This window comes from Arachis stenosperma, chromosome 7 (genome assembly GCF_014773155.1).
Source record: "Arachis stenosperma cultivar V10309 chromosome 7, arast.V10309.gnm1.PFL2, whole genome shotgun sequence".
Lineage (NCBI taxonomy): Eukaryota > Viridiplantae > Streptophyta > Magnoliopsida > Fabales > Fabaceae > Arachis > Arachis stenosperma.
Window position 1 is genome coordinate 20,614,079 of NC_080383.1, and position 12,128 is coordinate 20,626,206.

Here is a 12,128-nt window from a genome sequence, read left to right on the forward strand (position 1 = left end):
ATTAGTTTATTTTTTTCTCTAAAAGAAACATAATAATAAATAGAACATCCAAAATACAATAAAAATAACCATTGGCCTACCTAGTAAAATGAACATCTAGCCTATTTTAGTTTCTCTTTTAATTTTTTGTTTACATCAACACAATAGGGTCATAAATTATACTATAAATAGTATACCCAAAGTAATCATCCACTTTAGAATGAAAAGAACCATTCGCAATCATACTAAAATAAACATCCGCTTTAGTTTAAATGGCTTAAAGTATAGTACATAATTATCTCAATCATTGATGCGAAAAATAAAATTCAATGAATAAGAGCAATATAAACAGCAAGAATTCTTATTGTATTAATCAATATAAACAGCAATGAATAAGAGCAATATAAACAGCAAGTATAGTACCGATTAATTTTTTCATTTATTGGACACTTAATCTAATAGTGACATTTTTTTACAATTTATTAGCTTAAATTTTAAGAAAATAACTAACTTAAATAGAATTAAGCGTGTTAGTAAATTTTCAAATTATAATAGACTTCATGCTCACAATATTTTTAATAAAGTCTTTTAATCAGGCAAAATTATGTTAAATTCCATCCAAATAAATTAAACATCCAAATTAGAATGAAAATAACCATCAACCTACCTAGAAAAATGAACATCCAGCCTATTTCAATTTTTCTTTTAATTTTTTTATATTAACATAACAGGTTAATAAATTATACTACAAATAGTATATCCAAAATAACCATCCACTTTAGAATGGATAGAGTCATCCGTAATTATACTAAAATGAACATCCGTCTTAGTTTAAATGGCTTAAAGTATATAGTACATGATGTATCTCAATCCCTCTACAACTTGTTATTGAGCTCTCAATTCGTCTTGGTAAAATGAACATCCGGACTATTTTACTGATTGGACTATGTCTATTGTAACCAAAAGGTGGCTGTGGCTTTTACTAATCTTCCAATGACAGAATTCAAAGTAAACAGCACCCCAATTCTTGAAACTCTTGGACTTGAAGAAGGAACGGTAGCATTTTCACTGGTAGCTCCTGTATTTGAAATATTAAGTGACCGCAATGCAGCCATCCCTGTATTTAGATGAAAATATACTAAATGTGACAACAAAATAGATAGAAAGATATTAAATCCTAAAAATATGCAAAAATACCAGATAGTAATTCCAAAGTTTTATTCAAGTTGCAATTCTGGGACAGTTTTGCCCAACTTCTTTCCATATTGATCTATAAGACCATCCTTTTGTCCAAAAAGTCGAAAATAATCACCTTGTTTATTCTTCTGACGATTTTTTTCGTAATTGAGTAATCTTTTTATACAAAATCTTTGCTTCAATCTGTATTTAAGGGAAAACTCATATAATGAGCTACATAATTACTGCAAATAAAATAAGTACAACAGATCAAAGTCAACAGTATTGCCTCCATCTTTTAATACAATGAAAAATAACAAGTTACCATCAAAGATGCTAAAATCACTAAAGTTAATAGAATAACAATGTATTATTCGAAGATTTTGCCATTTTGGTCACTAAAATTGTCTAAGAGAGTTTCCCTTTTGGAATAATAATCACCTAGGATATCTCATTAATGTTTTAGACCATCTGCAACATGAATCTCAATTGTTGGAATATGGAGCTTAAACATTATTAAGTGATTGAAAAGTGGAGAAAATAAGAGGAAATAGTAAACAAAGATGATTATCCAAGAGCAGAAAATCAAGAGGAACAACACTATCACCATGCTGTCATGCCTTGTAAACAAGTGCACCTCCATTTTTGAGAGAATCTATTATCAAACCAGCATCAAAACAAAGCATATGTCATGTGCCAACCAGTTTCTCGAGCAGCACAAAGAGAAACATCAACACATGACAAGAATCAGCATAACCAAAATAAGGCAAACACAAGGATATATTTGCAATACAACTTCAATAAGAAACTTTTTTGAGAGGCATAAGCTTCTTCACAATATGCAAATTCTGCATATTATGATATTAGGACCCATCAAATCAAGAGATGTAAAAAAAAGCAGCTATACTAGATAATACTACATATTAACACAACATGATTTTGCAAAATGCCTAATTGTACTTGGAAAAATTACATAGCCAAACTATATTTTTCGGTTGACCATAATCATTAATCTAACATTATGCAAGAATTAAACAAGAAGAAAATTAAAGAAATGAGTCCTATTAAGGAAATCTCTCAAATATTCCTAAATGAGTATACATTCACATAAACAAGAAGGGTGTAAATAGAAAAACTTTGCTACAATTCAACACCAAAATCATATATCAAGTAAGCAGTCTAACTATGAAAATGAAAATCACGTATAACAAATATACATGTGTATATGCAAATCAAAATCAACCACTTCATAGTTCACATATCAATGATTAACTTTATAGAAATCTCAGAATATATCTAATAAACCAAACAAATCAATGAATCAGCAATAGAAGAAAAACCAGAAGAAGCTTGAGCCCTGATTGATCTAGGCTTAGCAGAAGAGCAAAAAATTCCTGCTGCAAAACCCCTTATTGCAGTGCTGAGCTCAGTTTCCATGGTGCTCGGTTTCCAAAATCAAAGAACATCTGAACCCTAGGTGTCACACAAACATAATCTATAGAGTAGAACAATAGCTTTATACTGACTTTTTGTAGTCCAAGAGGGGAACGAAGAAGATGTCGGAAGGTAAAACGTCGCCGGCTGGGGGGAGGGGCTTTTTCGACTGGCAGGTTTAGGGTTGTGTGAACGACGCAACCTGCGCGACGGTGATGCTCGGGCGTTCGCGGTGCGCACAACAGCGTCTCCCGAGGCTATGCGTGATGGCGATTGTTGCGGGTTGCGAGACGGCACCGTTGAGAGATGAAAATGTCTGAGAAGCAAATACGTGCAAATAAGGGAGAGGGTTGACAGTTTTTAGTTTTACATTATGAAATCTTTATTTGGGTTGAATTTGAAATTTGAAATAAATAATAATTAATTATATTAATTATCATTTGATTTTAATTACAAAAATATCTCCATTGTATATATTGTATAGGAACTATATTGGCTCCTCATACTTTTTCTTAATGATTATGTTAGTTGAAAGGCGTTTTTTTTGTTTTACCAAAGATAGGAGATTCGAACCTGTAATCTTTTAATTGAGTATGAGAAGACTATGTCATTTGAACTATTACTTATTGGCAGTTGAAAGGCATTTACAAATGTAAATTTTGATTATAATATTTATTTAAAAAAATAAATTGAAAAAAAGCCGAAGAAGAATTGTTATTAGATTATTCCTAAGAATGCTGTGAAAGTCATCCTAGTGGACCTAATGATTCCCGTTGTACCTAATAATGTGATGAGCCTATTGCCAATACTGTTTTTTTTTAATTATATTTGATGATAAGATTGACAATTCAAATAAACAACCCGATTTTATTTAGTTCTTTATTGATTCTTGATCCAAAATTTTGTTAATTTTTTTTTTAAATGAGCACAATTTATTATTTTTAATTAATAATTAATTAGTAATATTTAAAAATATTAACTAAAAATATAATATTACACTGCTGAACAAAAATATTAGATTATTGGTTAAAAATATAAATTAATATATATTAAAATTATCAACCCTTAAATTTTTCTTAATATTTATTCTTATATTTCGTTATAGTATTTTCCGGTGCTTTGCACAGATAATAAAGCTAATTAAACAAATAACTGATTAACCTATAGATAATATACAAAAAATAGTAAGATAACTAGATAAGTATGCCCTGTTTAAAAAAAATAAGTATGTCCTGAAAAATTTTAAGACAGTCTTATAAAATTCTAAATAAAAAAATTTAGTTCCCAACAAATCCTGAAAATTTGCAACACTCAATATATATATATATAACACGGAATTCATTCTATCTTTTAATCGGTTCCATACTTACAAGTGTCTCCCTATAATTCTTTGAAAGACTTGCACAATATTTTTTCCCCTAAAAACTCATAAATTTATTGTAAAATTGTTTTAAAGACTTATTTGACACTTATTTTTCCTTGAAAATTTCCGACTTTATCGTTAAAATCCTTTAAAAAAACTACCTCTCTTATTATTCTTTAACTTTTACGTAGGTCACACATGAGATACATAGATGATATGATACACCAATTTCTGTATACTCTCCTCGATCGATGAGTTCAATTATTGCAGGGTTCACCCGCGAATAGTTTCTTCCCATATCCACATTATAATGTAATTCAGTTTATATAAACTCCAACTCTAAGCTACACACACAACTAACACCATCTAATAATTTCTCTGCTTTGTTGCGTGGTTTACTTAATTCACATATATGGCTCTTGCATCAAATGTTTCCGATGCAAAACTTGAGAAACAAGAAGATGATGCCTTTTTGTTTGCACAAATGGCATGTTCAGTTGTGGTTCCAATGGCTTTGAGGACCACAATAGAGCTTGGTGTATTTGACATCATAGCAAAAGAAGGCGAAGGTGCAAAGCTCTCAGCAAAAGACATTGCGGATCGCATTGGAAGCAACAACCCTGAAGCAGCATCAATGTTGGATCGTGTTCTCAGGCTTCTTGCAAGTCATTCATTACTGTCTTGTTCTGTTGTTGAAGATCCAGAAAGCTCTAATAACTTGCATCACAGGCTGCTGTATTATAGCCTCTCACCTGTTTCCAAATACTTTGTGACTGATGCTGATGGTGAGTCTTGGGGACCCTCTTTGGCGCATCTTCTGGATAAAGTCTTATATCCATGCTGGTCAGTAAACGCATCGCATCTTATCTTGGATTTTTATGCCCTTTCACTAAATGAATTATTCTATTTTATTAATTTTTTATCTGTAAAATTATATTTGATTTTGACTATTTCCTAACTAATAAAGATCTAGGTGTATGTTGATAATATAAATTAAAATTTAATTTTATGAACAAATAATTCATTTCAGGAGTTTTAGATCTAGTTAATTATTTTGTTTTCATATAAAGCTGATAATTCAAAATTATAGGGTAACTTGATATATTTACTATTCTCATCTAATAATCTTTCACCATCAATTTCAGATGAAAATAAATAAAGTTGCAACTTATTTTAGACTTAACATTCCAAAGTAAGTAGTATATGCATGAGTTACGATAGTATCTTTCTTTTTTCTATTGGTGGGTTTTTAATTATCAGGAGTGAACTGAAAGGAGCGATCTTAGAAGGAGGTATACCATTCAACAGGATTTATGGTATGAATGTGTTCGAGTATGCAAATATTGATCCACGGTTCAACGAGGTTTTCAACAAAGCTATGCTCACATCCTCCACTATATCAATGAAGAGGATTCTTGATGTCTACAAAGGCTTCGACCACATCAATAAACTGGTTGACGTTGGTGGCGGTCTTGGGGCCACTCTCAACTTGATCACTTCCAAATACCCTCATATCCAGGGTGTCAATTTTGATTTGCCTCATGTTATAGAAAATGCCCCCTTCTATGCTGGTATATATGATCTACCACTATTTAATTTATTTGTATAAATTTTTGTTTAATTAAGATGGCTTGTCTACTCTTGAAGTTGATATGATTATTAGAAATTAAGGATTGCATGATGTTACATGAAGCTAGTAGCATGACAGAACAAATTTCCAACTTTTTCTTTTTCTTTATTGATTTTGTAAGCGATCTCTCGTGTTGTATATGTGCTTCGAAATTATGAATATTGTGTTACGGTGTTGTTTTCTTATTATAAGAAGTTGATAGAAACATTTTGTTGAAGTACTAAAAAGAATTGAATGTTATGTTGTTCTATTGTTGCAGGTGTGGAACACATAGGCGGAGATATGTTCGAGAGCGTTCCCAACGGGGATGCCATTTTTATTAAGGTGAGTTCAAAGTTACTCTGTTACTTGCAAATTATTCATCATGAGGCTAGTGGTTGAATTAAATGCAAATAGGCCTTAAAAAAATATCTGAAAGACTTGGCACTAAGATTGAGAGAATGATGAAAACAGAGGAGAAAATGAATTCTGCAGAATATAGAAACTATGATATTGAATATGTGACTTGTGTACTTGATTATCATGTTATCCACTTTACATACATGTATAAGAGATTGATTTGGTCTAAGAGAGGATAAGAGAACAACTAACTAACTAAGCACAAAGGAAAATTAGTTAAAACAGATATTCTTGAAGGCTTTCTTGATTGCTCTGTCACTTGGTCCTTATGCTTCTCTGATGCATTGCTCTTATATCTATCAATATCATATACACACTAAAAATTAACAAAAATACTATTTGTATACTAAATTTAGTTATCAAAATCGATTATTATGTATTTGTGTATAAATACATGTGTTATGTAGCCTATTTTCAATATGTATTTTATATTTTAATATGTATTTTATACTAATAGCTAATTTTAGTGTATATGTAGCATATTCGAAAAATTATTTAGTAAACTAGATTTTGTATATTTGTGTATAATAAATATGTTATGAACTCATTCTCCATATGTATTTTTTTATTTTGTATAAAAAAATTTATTTAATAACTGATTTTTTATATACACATAATATTGGATCTAACATGTCTTAATAAATTTTTTCTTCGAAACATTTACACTAGAAACTGGAGTTAATGTTAATGAAACAAACTATACATTATGATTGAGTTGATCCCATGGTTTTCTTAGATTATATTATTTTATTTCTAGAACATACTTCATGATTGGGATGACGAAGAATGCTTGAAGATATTAAAGAATTGCCGGAAGGCTATACTGAATGATGGGAAGGTGATTGTGGTGGACAAAGTTCTTCCTGCAGTGCTAGAGCAGACAGATGTTGCTAAGATGGCTTTCAGGTCTGATGTTTTCATGATGATTCAAACGCCAAAAGGAAAGGAACGAACCCACCAAGATTTCATGCATTTGGCCAAAGCATCAGGATTTAGTAGCATAACATTGCTTTGTAATGTATCTAACTTATGGGTCATGGAGTTCTTCAACCAGTAGCCACACCACAAACTTTCAAATGTCTTAGAACAAGAGTTAATAATTTAGTTTTGATCAATTTTAAGTTAAATCATCAGTTAGGTCTTTATATTTTTTAGTGTTCTCATAATTGTGTTTAATTTAATTTCAATAAATATGAATAGAGATGTCAATTTGGCTCTAGGCTCTCGGTTTAGTTACAGACCTGCACTCTAAAATCTTAATCTTAAATTAATCCTATCTTTTAAAAAGCCTTTTTTAGTCCTAGTTTCCAATAGTCCTTCAATTAAAAGGCTAGACTTGATCATCTATGAAGTTAGTCCCAAACTATTTAAAATTTTAGGTCACTTATTGAACAACACCAATCAACTCTAATAATCATTAACCGACCTTCAATTAAAAGGCTAGACTTGCAAGAAGCCTAAGAACACGATCCACATTGATGCTGCTTCAGGGTTGTTGGTTCCAATGTGATCCACAATGTCTTTTGCTGAGAGCTTTGCACCTTCGCCTTTTTTGCTATGATGTCAAATAAAACAAGCTCTATGGCTGTCCTCAAAACCATTGGATCCACAACTGATGAACTTGTTATTTGCCTTGCAATCAAGAACCCATCCTCTTGTTCTTGTTCTTGATCATCAATTTCTGGTTTGAGGTAGTTCTTTTGGGGTTCCCCATTGGAATCTGATGCAAGGGCCATGTTTGTGTGAGTTTTGAATTGATAGGAAAGTTACTATGAAATAGATGATGATGATGATAATGTATCTTAAATTGGTCTCCATATATAAATTAAAGTGAACTTATGTAGTAGGTGGAAATTGGAACATCAGATACTACTATTTATGGATGTCAATTGTTGAGTATAAACAAAATTTCTGGTTTATTGCCAATAATGGGTGTTTTTTTTTTTTTTTTTGTTAACCTTTTGCTTGGTTCATGTGAAAAGCATTTGTATCATTCATAATTATGTTAGCCACTTATTTGTTATATTAACTAGTCTTATCATCCGCGCTTTGCACGGGAAACATATAATAAGATTAAAGCAATGTTATAGGACCAAATAAATATTATTATCTTTTATTAACATTTATAATTTGTTTTTGTTTACATTATATATTACCAGGCCAGCGTAGTGTTTTTTTACTTTTAATTAACATGTATTTTAAGAATATATATTAAAATTATTTTTAATAAAAAATTTTAAATTTTTTATTTTAATAAATATATAATAAATATATTAAAAATTTAAACTTTATATTTTTAGTTTCTATAATTTTTTAATTTGTAATTTTAATATATGTTTTTAAGGAACATGTTAATTAAACACTTTTAATTAATATTATTAGCTTCTATTTATTATGGGTCTTTGGTTTACTAACATTAGTTGAATATAATATCAGAAAGTATTTAATTTTGAAATTAGTCTCGCTACATATACAAATATTTTTGGCAAACAATTTCGTATAAGTTAATCATAATCCAACAAAACTCACTTACATAACGCGCGCATGAAATCATGCCATTTCTCTTCCAACGTTTGTTTCCGCGTTCCTTCTTCTCCTCCTTTGAGTTTTTCCTCCTTTTTCTTTTTACATTTCTTCTTTTTCTTCTTCGCGCATTTTATCCTCTTCATCGTTCTTTTTGTTACTGCTTTTGTTCTTCTTATCAGTGTAAATACACCAAAAATTCTTAACAATATATATAAATGTCTTAGTTTTACATCGAAATTTACTACAAATACATAAAAAAAATTAATGCTGCATTTTTTTTTTCTTTCTTTCTTTTAGTTAAATGAATGTAGGTTCATCTTGTTCCAAGTAATTTGCAGTATTATGTGTTTCTTTTTCTTCTTTGTTTGATTTTTTATTTATTTTTATTCTTGTTAAGAGAGTAAAACAATAAGAAAAAGATAAATAAAAAAACAAAAGAAGATGATAACGATGATGATGAAAAAGAAGAAGAAGAAGTAACAGAAGATGAAAATGAGAAAAAGGAAGAGTTTTGAATTATGCATAACTTATCAGTACATATATATTGAAAATTGTTAACAATACACATATATATCTTAGTTTTACACTAAAATTCGCTACAATACACAAAAATATTTTCTTTAATACTGTATTTTTTCTTTTTTTTTTTCCTTATTTCTTTCTTTCTTTTAATTGAATGAATATATGTTCATCCTCTTCCAAGTAATTTTGTAGTATTATGTGTTTCTTCTTCTTCTTTATTTAATTTTTTTGTTTTTATTCTTGTTAAGAGAGTAAAACAAGAAGAAACTTAAGAAGGTAAAACAAAAAAAAAGTTGAATAAGAAAAAAAAAAGACGATGATGATAATGATTATGATAATGATGAAAAAGAAAAAGAAGCAGCAGAAGATAAGGAGGAGGAAGAGAAAGATTTTTAAATTATACAGAACTTATCAGTATAAATACATCAAAAATTCTTAACAATACACATAAATGTCTCAGTTTTACCCCCGAAATTGGCTACAAATACAAAAAATATTTTTTTTAATGTTGCATTTTTTCTTCTTTTTTTCCTTCTTTATTTCTTTTTTTAGTTGAATAAATGTAAGTTCATCATCTTTTAAATAATTTTGTAGCATTATGTGTTTCTTCTTTTTTATTTGATTTTTTTTGTTTTTATTCTTGTTAAGAGAGTAAAATAAGAAGAAATTTTTGAGAACATTCTATGGCAAAAATTTTGGATCAAGTAAGGTCATCAATATGGCAAAAATTCTACCATAACGATAACAATAGCGACGATAACAGTAACGACGATACGTATAAGAAGAAGGCGACGATGATTATAACGATGATGATCATAATGATGAAGATGATGGAGGAAAAGGAGGAAAAGTAAGGAGAAGAAGTGTTGGGAAAAACTCAACACAGATTTAAACAAGAACCTGTCTAACAGCGAAAGTACCAAAAATAATTTTTCCACAACCTGTGCAATTAAATGGGTAACACCAAAGATACTCCAAGCATCAAATATAATGGCAGAAATTAAATAATCAGACACCAGAATTTTAATGTGGAAAAACCCCCAAAAGAGGGACAAAAAACCCACGGGACCTAGTCCAGAAAATCTTCCACTATCAAAATAATGGGTACACAAACAGTTTTCCTAGTGACACTAGGACATCTCAACAATCAACAAAATACATCATCAAAACTGATGGAATCAACATAAATCCTCCACAAAGTGGATATCTCAAATCCGGCAAAAGAGAAGGCAATACAACTAGCAAGTTATATCCTAATGTTCATCTCTACACCAGGAATAACATACTAAAATTTCATAAGAAATGGAGCAAGTTTACCAAGTCAATGTGATCAAGGTTAGCATGCTCTTTTTCTCCAAATTTCCTTCTCCTCTCGACGTCGAAACACGCTGTTTCTTTTCTTTCATTCAAAATGAATGAGGCTTCCTTACTCTCTCTCCCTCTCGTGGCTTTGCCACTTTGTTTCTTTATTTTCTTTTTTTGTTTGTTTTAAATATGTGGGCCCCACATAGTTGGGGGCCCACCAACAAATCTCTCCCTCACCAACTCAAGTGGGGATAGGCTGCTCCACTAAGCCCACCTTCTCTTTGCAGGAATTAAACTTCACTGCAGGTAAACTCTTAGTAATCATATCTGAACCATTATCATCAGTATGGATCTTCTCAAGTGCATATGACATCATCTCAAGTGCTTGACGTATCCAATGATACCTCACCTCTATGTGCTTCGATCTGGAATGAAACGTCGAATTCTTCCTGAGATGGATAGCACTCTGACTGTCACAGAATAACACAAACTTCTCTTGATTGATGCCTAACTCTTGTAGAAATTTCTTCATCCACAAGAGTTCCTTAGAAGCTTCAACAACAGCAATGTATTCTGCCTCTGTAGTAGACAAAGCAACACATTTTTGAAGTCAGGATTGCCACGACACAGCTCCCCCTGCAAAAGTCATCATATAACCAGAAGTATACTTCCTTGAATCAAGATCCCCAGCCATATCCGCATATGTGTAACCATCCAACACAGGTTCGCCACTTCTAAAGCATAAACAAACTCTGGAAGTACCATTAAGGTATCTGAGAATCCACTTCACTGCTTGCCAGTGTTCCTTGCCAGGATTAGAGAGAAACCGACTAACAACTCCAACAGCATGAGCAATATCCGGCCTAGTGCAAACCATAGCATACATCAAACTGCCAACTGCAGATGCATATGGAATCTTCTTCATTTCTGCTTTTTCTTTCTCACTTGTAGGACATTGCTGCGAACTTAGCTTGAAATAACTAGCAAGTGGAGTACTAACAGGTTTGGAATTACTCATGCTAAACCTCTCTAAAACCTTTTCAATGTACTTCTGCTGTGACAACCACAGTTTCCCATTCTTCCTGTCACGAGTGATACTCATGCCAAGGATTTTCGTTGCAGGACCCAAATCCTTCATTGCAAAGGATCTGTTCAAGTCTTTCTTAAGACTTTCAATCTTCTTAGTGTCATGACCAACAATCAACATGTCATCAACATAAAGCAAGAGAATTATAAAATCACCATCAGAGAATTTCTTAACATAGACACAATGATCAGAAGAAGTCTTACTATACCCATGACCTTCCATGAAGGAATCAAACTTCGTGTACCACTGCCTTGGCACTTGCTTCAGCCCATATAAGCTCTTCTTCAACTTGCATACAAGGTGCTCCTTTCCTTTAACTTTGAAACCCTCTGGTTGCTCCATGTAAATTTCTTTATCTATGTCACCGTGAAGGAATGTAGTCTTCACATCAAGCTGCTCAACCTCTAAATTCAAGCTAGCCGCCAATCCAAGCACAACTCGAATAGAGGACATCTTCACAACTGGAGAGAAAATCTCCTCAAAATCAATACCTTTCTTTTTCTCAAAGCCTTTCACAACCAATCGAGCTTTGTACCTTGGCCGTGAGACATTTTCATCTGCTTTCAACTTGAACACTGATGAGCGGATAATTTATACGCTTTTTGGCATTGTTTTTAGGTAGTTTTTAGTAAGTTCAAGCTACTTTTAGGGATGTTTTCATTAGTTTTTATGTTAAATTCACATTTCTGGACTTTACTATGAGTTTG

The 12,128-nt window shown here is 31.4% G+C and overlaps 1 protein-coding gene across 1 annotated transcript; it reads left to right on the forward strand.

The window, feature by feature from the left end:
* Window positions 1-4,176: 4,176 nt before the first annotated feature.
* Window positions 4,177-7,126, forward strand: LOC130942232 (cathecol O-methyltransferase 1-like). The gene is made up of 4 exons (XM_057870943.1): window positions 4,177-4,795; window positions 5,213-5,523; window positions 5,842-5,906; window positions 6,739-7,126. The coding sequence occupies exons 1-4, from the start codon at window positions 4,365-4,367 to the stop codon at window positions 7,036-7,038; spliced, it is 1,107 nt and encodes a 368-aa protein (XP_057726926.1). The 5' UTR covers window positions 4,177-4,364; the 3' UTR covers window positions 7,039-7,126.
* The last annotated feature ends 5,002 nt before the right edge of the window (window positions 7,127-12,128 follow it).